Source organism: Amblyomma americanum, chromosome 3, assembly GCF_052857255.1.
Source record: "Amblyomma americanum isolate KBUSLIRL-KWMA chromosome 3, ASM5285725v1, whole genome shotgun sequence".
NCBI classification, from domain to species: Eukaryota; Metazoa; Arthropoda; class Arachnida; order Ixodida; family Ixodidae; genus Amblyomma; species Amblyomma americanum.
The window spans coordinates 208,428,446-208,449,209 of NC_135499.1; the positions used below are offsets into that span (position 1 = coordinate 208,428,446).

The 20,764-nt window shown below is 46.4% G+C and overlaps 1 protein-coding gene across 1 annotated transcript in view; it reads left to right on the plus strand.

Moving 5' to 3' along the window:
* LOC144124366 (uncharacterized) overlaps nucleotides 1–14,061 on the plus strand; it is a 51,093-nt gene extending 37,032 nt beyond the window's left edge. Inside the window, exons 18-22 of the mRNA XM_077656996.1 lie at nucleotides 435–545; nucleotides 2,933–3,109; nucleotides 6,559–6,663; nucleotides 11,159–11,234; nucleotides 13,926–14,061. Coding sequence (XP_077513122.1) covers nucleotides 435–545; nucleotides 2,933–3,109; nucleotides 6,559–6,663; nucleotides 11,159–11,234; nucleotides 13,926–14,045 — 589 coding nt within the window. The 3' untranslated portion in view covers nucleotides 14,046–14,061. The remainder of the gene's footprint in view (nucleotides 1–434; nucleotides 546–2,932; nucleotides 3,110–6,558; nucleotides 6,664–11,158; nucleotides 11,235–13,925) is intronic.
* Nucleotides 14,062–20,764: the final 6,703 nt, after the last annotated feature.

Sequence of the window (20,764 nt, forward strand, 5' to 3'; positions counted from 1 at the left end):
TGCAGAAGCACAAAGCAGCGAACAAATTCAGTGTTCCCTCTGTCGCAAGTGGCCCTCTGGAGCGAATGTGGCGTTTTAGCGGAGGAGCTTTGAGAGAAGCGAAAAGCTTCAATTGCTGCTACTTTGTTGCCTGTTCAGGAAGCAAGCTGCAATTTAGCTTCGTGTCATGTCATTTCTTTACTGCCATCACATCTAGATGCCTGCTACAGAAGCTCCGTTGGACTAGCCAGGAGCTCACAGAGCTGTGCAAAATTGTGAATGCGTCTCTATGTCTCGGCATCAACTGTGGTGACGATCAGAATTGGTCACTCTCATCAGATATTCCTGGTTACTGTGATTTCCCAAAACGCGTTATTATAGCCTTGCTGGCCCACCAGCACGTTGTGTAGAGCTGTGCTCATTTATCTGCTTTCCGTTACCAATAATCTGCGCAGTAAGACTGCGGCCGTCGTGGCCCACCTAGCCTGTCTGGTGGGGAAGCAAGAGTGCGCTACCCTCCTGGACGCTACCCTTATCGCCTTGAATATCGACGATCAATTCGAAAAGTAAGCGAATAATTAAAGGCACTCCAAGTAGCTGTTTGTACGCGGTGTTTGTAGTAGTGCATGTCAATGGTTTGTAAAATTTGTACGTCGGTTGCGTGAATGGAACTCGGCAATCTTCTTTGCGGGTTGCCTAACGCGACAAGAAGTTTTTTTGGTGCATGCTGTTTAGGAATAATTTATCTGTCAAATATCCCTGCGCCCCCAGTTTTCATACGATGCGAAGCTTCTTACGAAAGCCGTGACTCCATCTGTTACGCAGCAAAGGGCGCTGGACATCTCAGAGCCCTTACAGTCCCCCGTGGGACCTTGAACGTGTCTGCGGTTAGCACTAGAACGCAATCGAATCACACCAGAGTAGCTGTGCCGCTTAGAGAACCTCCGGGCATTAACTTAGATATCATATGACAACATGGTGGCGAGGATTGGCAAGCTCTATGGAGTGTTGAAACACAAGCCCGTCATATGATATAGATCTAATGGAGCGTAGATAACAATTAATACTGTTCCGTACTTTATATTAAAAAGTGGCAGAAAACAAAGGTTCGGCATTGGTGGAAGGTTATCTGCCGGATGCAGTTTGGCAAAAGGGGAACATCAACGTTGCAAGGGCCCATGCACCAACATACCATCGCAAGGAAGAAACGATCTAAGGGTTCTATGAAAGCGTGAAATCGGATACGAAGACTGTAATAAAAAGCCAGCTATTCTTAATCGGGGTACCATGCGACAATCAGGCAGCCATTTGGAAGCGATGGCTACAGCACAGAAAAACCGGGAAGGAGTGTTGGTAGACATTCTTTCGTAGGCGAAAATATGTTAAGTAAACATAGAAGACGCCGATTTCATAGATTATAAACAAAAGAGCCTTAATATCACGTACCAAATCCACCATTGCACAACATAGAACATAGAAGTATTAGGCAAGGTAAGATGTAGTAATAAAAAATGGCTATACTTGAGATATCGTCGGCAAACAGAGAAAAAAAACGAATCGCAAATCGACAATAGCAGAAGAAAACATAGAGCAGTTGGGCTTAATTGCTTGAAAGCAGATGTTATGGATTAGCCGGTAGGAGCAGCGTAACATTGAAGCAGGTTGTCTAACCAAATAATTTAACGCAAACCGATGTGGTATTTTCTTTCGGAGCCAATGTATTGAACCATTAACCATTACTTCCAGGCCTTTTTAGAACAACTTAAACTGGAACCATTGGTGGGAGCCCCTGAGGGGACTTTACATGGCACCTAAGGCTAACTAATCTGTGCCATAATCTTCTGTCAAGTTGAAGATATCAGCGTGTGCAACAGGGCAGGACCAGGATCTACGCCTATACCCAGCAATTCTGGACAAAAGCATTTTTGAGCGGGAAGCCATTTATGAACGCAATTATTTCATATAGTGTAAGATTTCACAATAACAATCAACGTATCTGCAGATCACTCGACGGGAGTCTTGAATTTTTTTTCTGTTGCCGTTTTTGCTATAGTCAAAAGCGTTCCCTATTGGTTTTCTATGGGAGACTTAAGTGTTCGATGCTACCGATGGAAACACTTTAAAAGAAAGATTTTGTACATATCGAAAGAATGGACCATGGGAAGGGTGTTCGGATAATGAGTGTGACTCTGAAAATCTTTTATTTTAACTGTCACAGGATGTTAGTTAAAAAGGATTAACTGGTTGACCAACTAAACTGTGATAAAGCAATTGCCACCTCACACTTATCACAGATTTGCAGGTTTACCGAAAAAATCCTCTTTAGCAGCTATCCTACATGGACAAGAATTTTCTAATTCTCGCTCCCCGTCCTAACACCCTTCCCCCTTCAACCCCTCTCCCCCCAAACACACGTACGTACACACACACACATATATATACACACAGGACCTTCCTCATTGGAGTGAAGGCCCTATTTTGAACTCCGCCAATGATGAAAGCTTTACCGAGACGAAGACAAGTCCTCTTGTTGAAAGGTTGGCAAGCTCCCTGAGGCTTCCCCCTCCCTTGTTTACTTTATGTTGTCAAGAAACCCATCTACCTGCACTCTCTTTACCATGGGCTAGTTGAGGTAGGGTATTTCTAGCTAAGTCGTTTTCTTAGCAAACAAAAAGAAGGAATCCTCAGCTCAGTTTTATAGCAGATGTCATGCATGCTGTGAGGGGACATAAGTCCTCGCCTTCACAGGAAAAAAAGATGTGTAATTAAATGTAATTTTGCGTATTTCGTACCTGATTTCTTCTAATAGGAACAGAGAAATATTCCGTTTCTTTTTGTTAAGAAAAGAATCTATTCCTTCAAAATTAAATACTTGCAAATTAAATACGGTGCCCTACCTGAGAGACGGCATGACGAACCTGCGCATCCGCCGTAATTCTGATTGTGTGCGCAGGTCTGTAGAAGCTGCTACCAGTGTTCCTCCGGATGCTGTGGCATGCCATCTGGGATCTCGGGCGACTGATGCCGCGGGTTTCGACGGCAAGATAACGAGTCAGAGCGCCCCGATAAAGATGGTCTTGGCTTTCGCATCGTGCGCGCCCAAGACTGTTCCAGAAGGCAGTATTATAAAGTACGTAGGGACACGCGTAGCAGAAATAATTCAGTGGTATATGGCATATTTTGTGCCGCTTTTATACGTTACGGTCAATGGCGCCTCAAGTAATACTCTGACGTTCCAGCTTAGAGCCACCCTAATTCACGAGCTAAGAGCTGCCCTGACCTGCGCTTGCAGATCAGCAGGCTTAAACGCGCACGCATGTGGAAGCACTGCCGATTTTCGGCAATGAAGCATTGCAACTGCAAGCACAAATCAGGACCTCAAGCCCATCTCTCACAAAAGGCTCTAGGTGAGTCGTCTTTACAAGGCACCAAACATGTCTGCTTGAAGCTATGCTCTGATGGTGATATTGAAAGAGGAATGACACGATGAGGTGACCAAAACAAGGCTTCCAGGAAATGAAAATGGCTTCCTTTTTTCTCATGTTTACAAATTTTCTAAGTCATGGCCGATATCACTGTGCAGTGTGTAACTACAATGTTTGGAACTTGTGGATTAGTTCCGAACACACGAGGAGGAAAAAGAGTGAATTGCATACAGCAAAACATTAGCTTGTTATTCTTCTGAGGTGGGAAGACGGCGGCTGGAACCATTACCGAGAGATTTGTTCCGTAGTGAATGGAAAAAAGCCACTTGACCTTCGGCAATCAACTACTAACCTATTGTTGACGTCGTGTGGAGAATCGTTCACGACAGCATGGAGAAAAATCTGCTCTTGCGAATACTATAAAGGCAATGAGAAACGACATCGTCACTGAAACTGGAAATTCAGAGCTTACATTCCAGGATCGAACTACTGTAAAGGAAGAGAAAGCCCAGAGAAGTGCTATAATTGTTTATATTGAAAGCGCTAGTTACCAAGGGACGCGACGGAGATACTTGAAATTTTGGCGGCATCTGAGGCAAGTAGACTACTCTTGATTCGAAGGGCGCCTCCATGGTTTCAGAAAGGTTTCCCGACTGACTCCACCGAGGCCCTTGTTAAGCTATTGAGCAGACAAGGGAAGTGAAATGAGGGGCTTAACGAGGGTCTCGGTCTGGCGGTCTTGATGTCACAGCTAGCATAAGAGGGTTCTCGCGCGGCTTCCACTCCCACCATTTGATCCGGTTTTACGTGACACTCGCGGTAATAAAGGACGTACTACCCTCCGTCGCTATGGACGAGGCTGGCGCTAGTGAACAATCTTAGGTTAGGTTACTGGCGACATAAATACATCCGAAAGTATCAGATTGGACAGCCGCCGCCGTAGCTGAGTTTGTACAGCAGCGGGTGCAAAATTCGAAGTTCGTATAGGTTCGGATCCCCCTGACGGAAGGTTTTCATACTTTCTAATCAACTATATTTTAGCAGTGAAATAATGACAACATTCATTCCCTTTGATCAACACCGAAAGTTTATCGAAACATTCTCCTATGCTGCTTGGTATCGGTGACTGTTGGCTTCCTTCATATGTTATATAAGAAGCACACTCTATAGATAACGCTCACGTGTTTAGTAGATCAGCCTCGTCAGAGTAGAGCTATAAATGATGCTAGCATTCCGTTTATCATTCAAAGGGGTCTTATTAGAGCCGAGAGGTACTAGCGCGGACTTATGCTGGACCATACTGGCACCTGTTGCGTATGCGCGAAGATGTGCTCCTCATCTGGCTATTAATATCTATGAGCAACAGGCCTCCAGATGGTTCGGTATACGTCCACGCTGTGCTAAAGCTCTGTTCACGCGATAGCGTTAAGGGTTCCGATCAGCGGAAAACCTGTCGTGTCGACTCGGCGGCGGCGATGGCTTGAGCAAAAAATCTCCAGACCGCGTGGCTCACGGGCCACCTAGGTCGCGTGACCTGATGTCACAACCTGCCCATATTGGCAGGTGACAGCCTGCCTGGCGGATTGTGAACAAATTGCCCACCGTGGTAGGTGGCAGCTGAACTAATTATTAGTCCCGAGACGTTGCTCGGGACGAGCAACCTGGGTTCTGGAAGCTCCGCCGGTGGCTGCGTTTGAAACAGCCATCTTCCGGGCCAGTGGCGCTTCGCTTAACCGCTGTACCACTGCGCAAAGAGTGGTGTGAGGACCCCCAGCGGCCTATGAATGTAAATTAGAGAATGATCATTTGCGGATATATGGGTATGTAGGCAGAACCTAGGTGAGGGATAAGGAATACTTGCGGGACAGATCTCTAATGATATCGTATTCGCGGCGACCTGCCGCGCGACGGCACCTCGCGCTCTAATCTGAGTGCCACGCAACGACAGTTTCCTATCGCGTCGCTGAGTTTCTGGCTCTGCAGAAAATTTTGTTTATCGCCCAGAAGCATAGGCCCCTCTCGGTGCGTTACTCTCTATCTGGCTATTTTCTAATGAAAATTGTTTTTCTAGCGCGGTTTCAGCGAAACAGCTGCCGGCGCTCGCTATGTCTGTGACACGCATTGAAATAGATCAGCGAAAGCTTGGTAGGAATAATACAACAAGCAAGACTGTTAGGCCGAAAGTATGGTCAGTTATTAAGGAAATGTATGGGAGAGGATCACCAATTTTAGAAGCTTCAGCATATATATAATTGGTTTTGGGGGGAAAGGAAATGGCGCAGTATCTGTCTCATATATCGTTGGACACCTGAACCGCGCCGTAAGGGAAGGGATAAAGGAGGGAGTGAAAGAAGAAAGGAAGAAGAGGTGCCGTAGTGGATGGCTCCGGAATAATTTCGACCTCCTGGGGATCTTTAATCTGCACTGACATCGCACAGCACACGGGCGCCTTAGCGTTTTTCCTCCATAAAATCGCACCCGCCGCGGTCGGGTTCGAACCCGGGAACTCCGGATCAGTAGTCGAGCGCCCTAACCACTGAGCCACCGCGGCGGAGCGCTTCAGCATCGCAAGATGCAGTTTCACGCCACTGCGCTATGTCACTTATAAATTGAATGTATTACCAAAATTTTTTCCCATTGGTTCTGTCATCGTACTTTCAGTCTTCTCGCCAGGAATGTCGCTTCATGCGGTCTTCACTTTATGGGTTGGCGTTGTGTGGTGGCGAGAGAAAAAAAACAGTGTCCATGTCTGCGAATTGGTACGCACAGAGGACCCCATGGCCAATGCATGCCGCTGAAGGGAGCCAATTTTTTGTTTTGATTAGCAATCCTGGTCAAAATGATGTGTTCACGGTTTACTGCACCAGTCGTCCACCAGCATCAGTAAATTTTCGGTTTGCTCCTTTTCGCCCTTGGATTGCGAGGGTATTGCATGGATTATACTCTCATATAATACCCTCGCAACGGGTGCCTTTAGAGTTTATCGTGGCTAAATAAATAAATCCTAAATAGATGATCGAACCAGCAAGTACACGAATAAATGAACACAAATACGTGGTAAACAAAAATTAAATAAATAGACAAGCCCGTTTCTCGCGCGTGTACATTTCACTGTACATGCGCTTTTACCCAACGCGCACTTTGTTTCATGCAGGGTTGCTGACAGGGCACTGAAGACTGATGATCTAGGTGACATTAAAGTCCGAACGTCGACTGTGCTCCGCCAGGCGTTGCTGAAAGCTCTCGACACGATCACACAGTAAGTTGTCCTTTTAGTCGGCAACACCGAGCGACGCGGCACGCATGAGCTCTTGAGCTCAAACCAGAAAAACAAAATTGTTAAGGGGGTTGGTTCTTTACTCTCTTATACCCCTGTCACACGGGTACGTGTAAGGCCTTAGGAATTAAGTCCTTTGCCCCAAAGGCGCCTGATGCGCATCTACACGGCAAAGCGTCGAGACCTTTGCGAAAAATGTCCGTAGCCGCAAAGGCGGCCGTCAGCGGCCTTAAAATTGCTTAAAGGAGCAACCCAGACGGCAGCGCCAGCTAGCGAGCTCAAAGAATAAAAAATTGCCGCAATATTTAGTTTTGCAAACGTAAAAAAGTATCTAATTTATCTTATTTAATGGTGAATTTTGCGTTACAGTGCACTTAACCGTAGAGGAGGATGACTTAAGACATCTACACTGCTAAGAAAGAAATTGAACGCATTTCAGCAGCTGCATTGACACACACGTGCTTGCGCTTCTCGCTTTGCTGTTTTTCCTTCGTTTGCTCTTCATGGCAATTACACACTTCGTTCTAACGTCTTGCGGTTCGTCGCACATGATTACGGCAGCACGCTAACCAGGCAAAACCTAATTTCTTTGAAATACGCACAAGGACATAAGAAACACAGCACGCTTCACACACACAACGAGGAGCCGAACGGAAAAGTGCGCCTACCATGGTCGAACCGGGAACGATGGAAAAAAAAAACTTTTGTTTCAAACTATCTGTTTCTCACCGTCAGAACGCTCGTTTATTATCGTGATAGCTACTTTTTCAAACATATACGAAAGCACTCTTATCCTCTTAGCTGAAGTGCTACAGTCTGCTTTATTTTCGTAATGTTACCAGCGCCGCTTCACACACAGCGGTGACTTTTGGCATTCACGGAGGCCGCGTTCTAGCTCCTTTGGATTAGCCGTGTAGCAGTGCCGCTGCTCCTTTTCGGTTTTCCTCCTTTAGTACATTAAGACAACTTTACGGCAAAGGCCGTGAAGAAGTCCCGTGTGACAGGGGTATTAGTCTCCCAAAAGCAGGCATTCATCGCAAAGACGAAGTGGTGCAGCTGGTCCCTCTTCAGCTATCTTTAGCCTAGTGCACATGAATTGCCGAAGCCTCTGCACTGCGGATCGCAGCGTGGCTAAGCGGGCTACCTTCACCTGCCCTGCCCTCACTGCACTTCAATTACCTGGGCAGTGAAAACGCTTGAAACGAGCCACTGTAGAGAAAAAATTGTCTTTTTTCCTGAATTTGCCTCGATAGAATGGCAAACAAAACTATGAGATCACTTCTAAAACGCGGAACTGATTCTCAGATCGCTTTCCCAACTCGCGTGTCGCACTTTAAGAACTAGCCGCCGCGGTAGCTTTGTGGTTACGGCGCTCGATAGCTGGCCCGAAAGACGCGGGTTCGATCCCGGCCGCGGCGGTCGAACTTCGATGCAGGCGAAATTCTAGAGGCCCATGTGCTGTGCGATGTCAGTGCACGTTAAAGAAACCCAAGTGGTCGAAATTTCCGGAGCCCTCCACTATGGCGTCCCTCATAGCAGCTTTGGGACGTTAAACCACCATAAAGCATAAACTTTAAGAACTATTCCTTCTCCGTGTTTTCTGTTGATCCGTGCCACAATCCGTGTGTGTGTGTGTGTGTGTGTGTGTGTGTGTGTGTGTGTGTGTGTGTGTGTGTGTGTGTGTGTGTGTGTGTGTGTGTGTGTGTGTGTGTGTGTGTGTGTGTGTGTGTGTGTGTGTGTGTGTGTGTGTGTGTGTGTGTGTGTGTGTGTGTGTGTGTGTGTGTGTGTGTGTGTGTGTGTGTGTGTGTGTGTGTGTGTGTGTGTGTGTGTGTGTGTGTGTGTGTGTGTGTGTGTGTGTGTGTGTGTGTGTGTGTGTGTGTGTGTGTGTGTGTGTGTGTGTGTGTGTGTGTGTGTGTGTGTGTGTGTGTGTGTGTGTGTGTGTGTGTGTGTGTGTGTGTGTGTGTGTGTGTGTGTGTGTGTGTGTGTGTGTGTGTGTGTGTGTGTGTGTGTGTGTGTGTGTGTGTGTGTGTGTGTGTGTGTGTGTGTGTGTGTGTGTGTGTGTGTGTGTGTGTGTGTGTGTGTGTGTGTGTGTGTGTGTGTGTGTGTGTGTGTGTGTGTGTGTGTGTGTGTGTGTGTGTGTGTGTGTGTGTGTGTGTGTGTGTGTGTGTGTGTGTGTGTGTGTGTGTGTGTGTGTGTGTGTGTGTGTGTGTGTGTGTGTGTGTGTGTGTGTGTGTGTGTGTGTGTGTGTGTGTGCGCGTGCGCGTGCGCGTGCGCGTGTGTGTGTGCGCGTGCGCGTGTGTGTGTGTCAGCGCTGCGATTCCAATTCCATGATGATCGACAACATATCGAAGGCGGAAATTTTGATTTGCTGTTTTTCTGTCATGTGCAAAACGTGTTTTAACAAAACTCGCTGCTGGGCCGTTTTATATTGCCCTGAAGCATATGAGCGAAAATAAAGCCACGAATATAACGATGGAAGTTGGAGACAATGTGCAATGGACAGCGCGAGTGTGCTGCAGTTTAACTCGAGGCGTGTTTGGCTGCGGGCATATAGCTTAATGCTTTCGCGCATCGGCCCGCGACGCTGATCTGCTCGCGCCGCCGCCGGTTCGATTCCCAATCACGGATGTGTATTTTATTCCTTTTTTAACTTCACTTGTCGTCACTGTTGCTAGGCAATTGCACAAGACCCACAGATCACAAGATTCTTATTCCGTGTTCGAGGACGTATGAGCGGTTTCGCATTAGAAGTGGATGAAGACATAGGTCGACGACATTGTTTGGCAGGGTGAGGCCGGTGGAACAGCGCCGGACTTTAAGCGTGCTAGGGTTCTCGAAAGAGAGAAAGGCACGAATAAGGTGAAGGCCAAGATTCGATTTCCGATAGCTCCGCTCCTGCAGAGTACACTCTAGAAATAATTTCTCACGGACATCCGGGGAGCAGTGCCTTTCCACGCCGAATGCATGCTGCCCCCTCTTTAACTTTTTTTGTTTCATCGCCCCTTGCATGCGAAATGCTTATGTATAATAGGGTGATTTGGTTTGGTTTATATGGGTTTGACGTCCCAAAGCGACTCGGGCTATGAGGGACGCCGTAGTGAAGGGCTCCGGAGATTTCGACCATCTGGGGTTCTTTAACGTGCGCTGACATCGCACAGTACACGGGCCTCTAGAATTTCGCCTCCATCGAAATTCGACCGCCGCGGCCGGGATCGAACCCGCGTCTTTCGGGCCGACAGCCGAGCGCCATAACCAGTCAGCCACCGCGGCGGCTAACTAGGGTGATTTAATCTGAGGGCGAACATGTGTGAGCACCAGTGCATTTGGATTGGCTGCCCATCGAAGCAAAGGGGTGCAGGCGCAGAAGGACCCGGAGGTGGTGTTTCGTGTCTCTGCAACTCCTCTTTGATGCGCGAACGGGACGGAGGCACTGGGGCTCTAAAGAGCGCGGCCGCGCACTCTCTTGTTATCCCCAAGAGTGCATCGCCCTCTACATACCTTACGTTACTGGCGGTCAGTTACCTGTGCTGCTCGGAGTACGTGATAGCTGCCGACTCCGTGCTGTCGATCAGAGGTGTCTCTAAGCTACGGGAGCCTATACAGCTTCTGTAGGGGGCATCTATACAATCTCTATTAACGATCGACTAACTGCTCGATATCGCTATGTTTGGTGGCAACACTCACTGGGTGCGTCTTCATTCAAATGGGCCAACAAAGAATGGAAAGGGAAAGTATATTTATGATCTTAGAAACATTTCTTCCAAACATGATTTGGATGCCATTTACGAACAATGCGTGGGGAACAGCAGTAACTCCGATCAACCAGGATGATCGTGTTTGATTTTTTTAATTGCTTTAAAAAATGTGAAATTAAACCTATAGTGGAATCGACTTAACGCACTCTGTTCAACACGTCTGTATGATTGGGTGCGCAATTGAACAGCCCTTGGCCAGTGTGTGGACAGCTGGCAGCGACGCTTGTCGAAGCGAGACAACAGTTTCATGCACAATAGTAATAACATCACAAAAATGAGTTTATAGAACATGGGGCTTAACATCCCAAAGCGACGAATGGCCGAGAACGGACGCCGTAGTGGACGGTTTGGGATCTATTTCTTCGGTCGGGCATTTTTAATGTGCACTGACATCTCAGAGTACAAGGGGCTCTTGTGTTTCGACAGGATTCGATCCCATGACCATGAGATCAGCAGGCGAACGCCAAAGCCGCCACGGTGGGTGAAAGCGGAAGAATGGTGGACGCAAACGTGAAACTGCTCCAATAGCTCACGAGTATAATTCGCATTAGCGCTGTCATCGGATAGTTACGAAACAAGCAATGTCACAATGCCACAGTTACCCACTCTCACCACTCATCAACACTTTCCAGTGCAGTTGCATATTGAACACCTGCTATTGCAACAACGCCGCAAACGCATTTCTTCACTTAATTTCACAATCCTTGCGTGCCTCCTTGCAGATCGGACGCGTACAAGAAGGCGCTCAAAAACCTAGCCACCCTGCGTGCTGTTCGGACGGAACAGGAGCTGACTGACGTAAGTAGTCATTTCCTCACACCTCGCTCCTGTCAAATAATGCACAGCTTACTCTAAAGAAAACAAAAGGACGAAAAAATTATTTGTTCTTATGATCTTTTCGTTATGGACACTCGTGAGCCAGGGCTAAATTAAAGCTTAGCAAGGCAGTGTGCCGGATATGTTGGTGATAAGCCAGGTGGGAAGATTTGTAGTCGCGATTAGTATTCTATGATACAGAAAGATTAGGCGTTGTGAGGACTCACCCTGCTCTATCCCATTGGGGTGTTTCTCTGCGATGCGCTCTCCCTATCATACCCTACCCTACCCTACACTACACTGCACTACACTACACTACACTACCCTACCCTACCCTCCCCTAACTAGCAAGGGAAAGTGCTTGCATCGCAGCTGCACTAGCGCCAGCAGACTTGTGGTCGTGGTGGAGACAGCTTTTTCTCTGTCTCTTTTGTCTCGAGAACGATTCGCTTGCGGATGTTTCGGCGTGGCGCTCTGCTCTCCGCCAGAGAAACGAGGTCGCGCAGGAACTTTTCCCGCGAGCTCGTCCCGTCCGGCCTCTTGAGTTTCTCCGCTGCCTTAGTGTGGGCGAACACTCGCTCGTAAATTTGCTGGTGAGTCGGACGACCTCGATTCCTCAGCGTATTTTTTGCTAGCCGGCGTTATTGCTGCAGCAGCATGAAACGACATTTGCTGTCAGCCAATGTCGTTGTTTCTTTGTTCTCTTAGAGCAAGACCCGCCGTGGTCGCCGTGCGCTTGGTAGAGCTCGCGATCACGGAATGGAGTCGGCAGTTTGGACGGTGAGCCGTGGTTAAGCGGGAAAAACGTTTTTATCCCCCTCCCCCCTATTCAATACAACAGTGGTGTGGCCACGTTCGAATAATGTCAGTGAAATTTAAAGAAAGAAATGTGCACACATCTCTTCCTGCGTCCCTTGTCTATTAAGCGCTGTTCTAAGAATGGACAACCACCAGCTCGCCTAAGCTTCTATACTTGAAAATTTTGCTCCCTTTAAGCGAGTAGTTCGGACTATGAAGCTAATTCCGCAGCATTTCACGTCGTTAGTGCATTTGAATTTCCTGGTCACTCGCTACTACCTGTTTTATCTTTGTCCGTTTGGCACAAAAGGAAACTTCAGAAATTTGCGATTGAATGAAAGAAATTCGTATCTCAAGCCAGAGCAATTTAACAAGTGACGCCAAGTGTGATGTCAGGAAACCGGGATGAATGATTGCGCCATTTGAGTATGACGACGCCATCGCAGCATTCATTGCCCGTTCTCTTTTTTTTCGTACATTTTGCGCTTGGGATTTTTTTTATTGGCCAAGGTGCCTACAGAACCGGTTCCAAGTCGTTATCGACAAATAGTTCACCGGCTGCAAAATCTCAGGCGCAGCCGGACGGTCAAGCTTAAGCTGGTCACTCCCACTGATGACTAGGGTTCAAGCACCTCTGCATTTAATATTCGTGCCATGCGCTTTATTATGCGTCTTTCTCTGCGACTGAAGACAAGCTTCGTCGAGCGCTGTTTGCATGTAGCGACCGTGTGGACAGACATTTTCCTTCGTATTAACCTTGGAACACAAAGAACTTAAATTGAAATAAGGCACCATATGCTAAACAGCACACTTCAAATAAAACGCCCCGTCTCCTTACCTGTTAATCGATATGTGGCTACGCCACTGGCTCCCATACGGTTCAATTCAATTCCATTACATGTAAGCTACAGCTCACGCATGACTCGTCGCTGTTGCTGCTGTCAAAAGCAGCACTGCGTCTCTTTCGGAAGTCACAGGCTATATTTAGTGCTCGGAATTTCTGCCACTTTATCACTAGGTATATTTAGCTCCTAAAACGAGTAGACAACAATCGCGTGTCAACCTATTGCAAAAAAAATATTCTAAAAACATCGGCTTTAACTAACTTGATGGTAACATAGTACATGTAATTCTTGCGCCCTGCCGTTTATTCTTTTCAGCTTATGTGGTAGTTCAAACAGACCTGGTCTGCGTGGTATGCTTGTTTGCGTGGTATGCTTACTTTTATGCTTACTTTTATTCTTTGCTCATAATTTCGTGTTAAATGACTGTTAATTTGTTTGATTGTATTTGATGCAACCTACTGATTTGCGCGAGCCATATTTTTGTTCACATTTTTGTGTTACTTGTGACTGCTGTTATTTTGTTATTTTGTCTATTGTACCCCACTCCCCTCTGTAATGCCCTCGGGCCCTGAGGGTACTGAAATAAATAAATAAATAAACTAAAATAAGTGGCAATGTACAAGGACATTTCTTAAGGTTGGCCATATAGCACCTCAAGACTGAAAAAAAGTGGCAAGCAACGAGATGCTGACAAATGGCCAAGCCGTTAAAACAGTCAGACGATAACTTTCACAAAAAAGGCCCCAGGGTTGCTCTGCTCAGACTGGCCAGTCGGCCGGGAACTGACTCATTTCTTCGGCACTGCATCTGCATCTGAACATAAAGGCTTCACCGAACCTCCTGCTGTTTTGCCTAAAAACAGCTAAATCTATTTGCTGGCTCCGTATACTGACCAGCGATAGACTCAACGGTTAAATTTCCCATTTTCTATGTCGATGCCTTTGGCAATTACTAAAAATGTGCTGGATATTGAAAAGAGAGCAAGTTAAGGTCATTGAAATTGTTGTAATTACGGCGTCTCATTTTCTAGGTGAAGACGAAGGCAATGGCGCACAAAGTTCAAGAAACGGACCACCTAATCGAAGATCTAAAAAAGACAGTTGTCGCAGACCTTGCTCCCCTGAAATCCTGGATCGCGAAAACGCCTTGATCGCAACCCCGAGCAAAGGCACAGTTGAGGATCCCGCCTGGAATCTAGCCATGCAGTAGCATTGCGAAAAAATTAAAATGATGATAGCTGACCAGACTGCCACCGCTTAATAAAGTGCAGCTCAGCCCGCAGCGGTACCTTGAATCTTTACCGTGACAACACAGTGGCTATATAAGGTAAGTAAAAAGTTATGAACATTTGAGGTTGGCCCGACGGCATTCCCTGGACGCTTGGTTGGTCCACGAAAACTAGCTGTTACTCGCAGAACTGATCGCTTCCAGCTCTCCGATTTTATGATCCCTGAGCATTAATACCCTCGCAGTCAATAGTGCGAAGATGCAAACCTTCAATACATTCAATACTGCGAACCTTGTACAGGGTGGGTAAAAATATTATAAAGCTAATAAAATATCTGAATATCAAAGCGTCATCAAGGTGATAAAAAATCATTCCACTTTGTTACAGTGCGAGGAAAAGATGTTAAATCGTTAGCGAATTCGGATTATGTCTGCGAGTGTTCCTCAACGTTGAAGGAGGGTGAGTCATGCGGCGAAAGTTTTGAGTAAATGACCCTTGCAACTTTTCTCTGTGCTCGATTGGTTTTGATTTGAATTCCACGAAAAAGACTAGAGAAGAATGTGGGAGAAAAAAATAGAACTAATTCAACTTGACAACCCCCGAAGTTTCGTTAGTGATACAGCAGAGTGGAAACAAAGGAATGCATCACAGTATAAATAAAAACCGGAACACAAGCCTACGAAAATTAGGGAAAGACGGGGGAGGGGTAAAACTGCTCAAAGGCTAACTTGACTGGCCCAGTTTGTCACAATGTCCGCAGCAGGGAGCAAACAAGCAAATTCGAAATAAGCGAGAAAAGCTCCTTGAAGGCGATATGACTATACCCAAGGTTTGCTACATTCCACAACAAACTCAAACACCAGTCTTTCGCGAGCGTGATTAAAAGCCGCTTGAGATGCTCCTGTGACGCAATGTCTAAGTGATGTTTTTAAACGGAGTATAAAGTGCTTCGAATACGCTTTAAACTTAACTTATCCTTCTGCATTTCTAATGAAGAATTAACAGCACGCAAATTGTTTATTTCAAGGGAACATACCCTTGGGGATGTGCTCCTTTTAGGTGTGATTATGCGATGCTTTCGAGCCAAAATCGAAGTTTAAACGACTCACTAAAAATTAAGTTTTCACTCGTCTATTTCTATTTCCCCCGTTAACCGATATTTACCTGCACGAAAATCTTTCACCATTACCCTAGGGATGCGAATTATCTTTTAGGTTGCATTCTAAGATGTTTTGTAGCAAAATTCTCCTTTAATAAGCTTTTGGACAAGCCGGGACGCTAAACCGAATGTTGGTGCGCTGAATCGTTGTGCATGCGCAGAACACAAGGTCGTGCGTCGGCGAATGTCGGATAATTTCGACTAGAAGTAATTGACTCGAGGTTTTATGGGGGCTTAAATTCCCAAAGCGACTGAGGCTATGAGGGACGCCGAAGTGAACGGCTCCCGCAATTTCGACCATCTGGGGTTCTTTAACGTGCACTGACATCGCACAGTACGTGGGCCTCTAGAATTTTGCCTCCACTGAAATTAGACCGCCGCGGCCGGGACCGAACCCGCATCTTTCGGCTCAGCAGCGCAGCGCCATAACCACTGAGCCAGCGCGGCGGCCTTAATTCATTGACTCATTCATTCATGCATCTTTAATGACAAGGATAGCCTGAGGCCTATGCGGAAGTGGGAGGTTTAGAAGAGGTTTAGTACGCCGGACTTCGAAACGAAGTCCGGAAACACTGCACCGAGCTTGCGCTTGGCGTCGCCACTGGGGCCATCCAGTTTTCGTATGCCTGAATGTGGAGATCAGAGGTCTGGCGGCCGCGGAGGCTCACCCTGCCAGGGCAGGTCCAAATGAGGTGCCGTAAATCCATGTTGCAGTCAGCGACGTTAGAGTGATTGGAGCAGCCAATCCTAGTTCGACGCAGTCGACTCAGGATGTCCGGTGTGCATGCTGCACCCGCTCGCGCCTTGTGAGCGAGAACCTGGGCCGGGCGATGGAGACCAGTATCGATGGGGCAATGTCGTCTTGTGTCCGGCAACAAGCCCCTCGGCTCAAGTTTATATCGGGTGATGATAAAGTCAGGTATAACGAATGGGGGTGGGAAAGCAATAAGAATGATCAGAATTGGACAGGCTCAGGTCGAAGTTCCGCCGGCGGTCTTCTAGCTGCGCACCAGCGCTCTCTTGAGCAGTCCGGCTCCCGGTTCCCTGTGCATGATGTCCGGACGTCCGGTGAATGAGTACCGAGGCATGTGAGGCCTCCTGCAGGTAATGGCCGTTCCCTTTGATGCGGTATGCAAGTGAAGTTTCTCAAGGACGAGCGCTGGGCGACTCAACTGTCTTGACTTCTTGACTGTTGTAGATGTGCATGGTAGTACATGGTAGTACCTGATTGTGTGCTGCAGAGGTGAAGGGCCTCGTCGATGGCTCTTTGTTGACGTGCGGTGGAGAGCCCTCTTCATAGCAGAAGGCAGCTGCAAACGTGGTGCCAGTGTCGTCGTCCTGGTATTAGGAGGTGTCGGTGCAAACGCGTAGACTGGTGTGCTGGTTGCCTGGGGGGGGGGGGGGGGGGGGGGAGGAGTAGCTGATGTTGACGGAGGTCTCTGTAAAACCCGTTGGTGTTGATTGGGATGGGCTTGGGATTAGTTGCCCAGATTTCTTCCCATGATGCTGTAAGGCGATTGAGTACGAGTCCCGGCTACGAAACTAGAACTAATACTAGAACGGGCTTCAGTTACACGGCAACCTCGAGTGGGGTCCTTGTGACAGTTGTCGCCGCAAAAAAAAAAAAATTGCAGATTGAAACTCAAAACACTGGCTGAGATTGCTGCAGAAACGCACGTCCATTGACTGCCCACAGAAGTATTTGTTGTAACCTTGGAGAAAGAAGCCCTTGTATTCTATCGAGTATTTCTTCTTCGTCTACCACTTCCTGCTTTCCTCCCTCTTCCTATTCTTCCAAGCTCACCTAGCTAAATTGGGCAACTTGTCTCTCTCTCTCTCTACACGACCAACTATACAAACTATTCTTCGTTACATGTAACGCGGAGAAGAAATAATCGATGCTCTGTCAGCGTAACAGAAATGATTTCTAACACGCAGCTGGTGGCAGCCGACAGTAAAGTGGGGAAATGCCACAAGAAATTTTGCTAAGATAGGGCCGCGGGGCCTAGGACAGGACAGAGACGATCAAGGCGAGAGGTATTTGTTCTGATGTATATGTAATCTGGGCGCTCCCGCTGCTGATAATAATAGTGAAGTTAATGTGTCCTTCAAAGGCTTTTATTAGAACAAATTGCACTTGATCAATATTTTATTTCTTTACAAGCATTCGTATTTCGTAGAAAAATGCCGCTAAATACATTTAACACCTCATTACATTTGGTGAGTTGAACCCGAAACCATTCGCAGCAGCCTTTTCAACGCACGCGTTCAGCTGCTGCCTCTGTATGCACATGCGCCTTTCAATGGTATGCCTATGTGTGTTCGTTACTTTTAAAATCCGCACTTGAATAATGTACAGTTTACTTTTTGTTTATGTCCTTCAGTCAGTTGTGAGCCCATGAGAGTGCTTCAAGGAATGCGCGTTGGTAGACGAGGAAGTTGTGCCGCGGGCCGCTCTTCGTGTTGCAGGCAAAAGCTGACAAGAACGTCAATTTTCGGTGAAGTCGCCATTCTCCGCTCCCTCCAGTTGAGGTACAAGCAAGATGCAGCCACAGCAGCCGCAGCAGCAGGGGCCTCTTGACGAGCTTTTTCAGGAGCCCCACCAGCAGCAATCTTGCGTGAGTTGAGACCTTTCGTTCCTACCTGAGTGGGGTTGCTCCCTCCGACGGTCGTCTCTTTTTCTATTATCACTATTAGCTTTATCAGGCGCCCTGTCGGCTGCCCACGAGCAGAGGCTTTTTATGTGGGTATTGCATATTTCCGTATAAGCATCAGTTTTTGTAGCGTCGATTCTTTCAAGTCGTCCTCGGGCCTCAGCGATCAGCTGCTTCCTGTGTGCTCCATCCAAGGCAGGCTTGGGTTTAAGTACTTAAGCGATAGCGCATAAGACGAGGACAACAAAGAAAGAAAACAACAGGACCAGCGCTAATTCACAACTGAAGGTTTATTCACAGGAAGCAAGTAATATAAAGAGGGCAAACAAGATAGCAAAGCAAACAGACGTGTAGCTACTTGGAATCGAGGAAACGAACCTCACTGTCATGCAGCCACACAGACAGGCTGCTAACGCACAATCTAGCTTTTTTCTTCATGTAAAAAGCCTCCGTAATCTCCCCGTCTGTTTTTTCTTTCTTATTGCACACACACAGAGCTATTAATGAATCCAGCAGGGCCTTGTCATCCTGATAGGGTTAAGAAAAAGTGCGTTAGCAGCCCGTCGGTATGCCTGCATGACAGTGAAGTTCGTTTCCACGTATCTACAAATCTGTTTGCTCTGCTATCTTGTTTGTTTGCCCTCTTTATATTCCTGGCTTCCTGTGAATAAACATTTAATTGTGAGTTAGCGCTGGTCCTGTGGTTTTCTTTCCGTGTTGTCCTCGTCTTTTGCGCTATTTTCGCTTAAGTATGTATCACCAACTTGCCCGTCTTGCCATCGTGTTGGGTTTAAGATGAGTGGGGAAAGGGGTCGAGAAGTCCATGAAATATGTACGGTATGATTTCTCTAAAATGATAGTTTACGGTCTCAAAACTGCTGACTTTGTCTTTGGGCAACTCGTGGGTGAAAGCCACGTTTTTTTTCTGTTGTCCAGAAATGCCAAAGACTGTTTCTAGCGTGTTCAAGTAGATCAGTGTCAGTTTTTACTCAAGAACCGCTATGTAATGTGCAACACATATCTAAACATTTCGAGCTTCTTGTTATGCAGAGAGCTATTAATCTAATCATCGATGTTTGAGACACAGAGGTTATTTTTATTTTATTTCAAGATACTGCAGGCCAGCGTTGCCCCAAGCAGGAGGGCATGACAAAACACAAATCACAACACCACGTGAAAAACATTTCATGTGACACACAGCAAAAATGAAACTTAAAAAGATGAACATAGCAAAGACAAAATAGAAATACATACTGAAAAATTGAACATATTAGAGTCACTGCCTTTTTAGTTGAGCGAAAACGTTTTTAGCGCCTGTTCCACGCTAGGACAGTTAAAAATTGATTCAGGGAGTGCGCCCCAATCTGCTATTGTTTGAGGGAAGAAACTGTGCTTAAATGCGTTTGTTTTAGCAGAAATAGGCTTTAAGGAGTGCTCCCTACTATGGCGGGTCCTTCGAGTAGTGGAGTGCCTGAGGAATGCAGGGGGGGGGGGGGGGATGCTAAGCTTACCTGTGATAATTTGATGAAGGAAAGAAATGCGGTTAAGTTTTCTGCGCGTACGAAGCAACGGAATGTTATCGTCTTTCATGAGCTGTGTTGGGGAGTCAGACCTCCTATATTTATGAAAAATGAAACGTACTGCCTTCCTCTGGATGAGATCTAGTTGATAGATATCTTTCTTGGTGTGCGGGTCCTACATTTCTGAAGAATATTCAGGTCTGGAGCTGACAAAAGTTTTGTAAGCCAGAAGCTTAATACTTTTAGAAGTGTGTTTTAATTTGCATCCCATCAAACAATGCTTAGAGAAAGCAGCTGAACAGATCTCAGAAATATGAGTGCCCCAGGTTGATCGGTTGTTGAGTAATCCCTAGATATTTATACTGTGAGACCTCTCTTATATGGCTTTGGTGAAGGCAATATTCGTAATTACTAACATATTTTTAACTGTAACTCGGAGAAGTACACTCTTATCAATGTTTAAATCCATTTTCCATTCTTCACACCAGTGACATATTTTGAGCAAAGATTCTTGAAGCAACTGACGATCTCCAGTTGATGCTATCTCTTTATATACAACGCAGTTATCTGCGAACAATCTTATTATTGACACAGACAGAGGAATGGTATCTATTAAATCATTTATATATATTAAAAACAGCAAAGGTCCTGACACACTACCTTGAGGAACACCAGAACTAACAGGATGGGATTCAGAAAGAGTACCATTAACATCAACACACTGAGTTCTACCGCTTAAATATGCTCTGACCCGTTCAATAAGATAAAACGGAATACCAGTTAACTGCAATTTATAAAGGAGCTTTGAATGTGGCGCCTTATCAAAAGCTTTCGCCATATCCAAAAAAAGAACATCGATCTGTCCCGAGTTATCCAGCACTCTAAAAAAATCATATAGTCGTAACTAGTTGAGTGATGGTCGACATACCCTTCCTGAATCCGTGCTGAAAAGATAACAGAATATTTCTTTCATTTAAAAAGTCAATTATAAAACGGGCCACGATGTGCTGTAGAAGCTTACAGGATGTAGAGATAATTGATAGCGGTCGGTAATTAGTCACGAGTAACCAGCACTCGACAAAAGACGAAGCAAATAATGCAAAGCAGAGTCTACTATACTAGCTACGTCCTATTATTCTGCGCTTGTCCCCTTTTTTATGAATCGGCACAACACGAGCCTTCTTCCAATCTTCTGGCAACTCACTGGTTTGTAGAGACAAAGTGAAAAGTTTAGCCAGATGCTCCGAGATCTGGGGCGCGTAACGCTTTAAAAAGTGATTTGGAATGTCGTCCAGACCATGGCCCTAC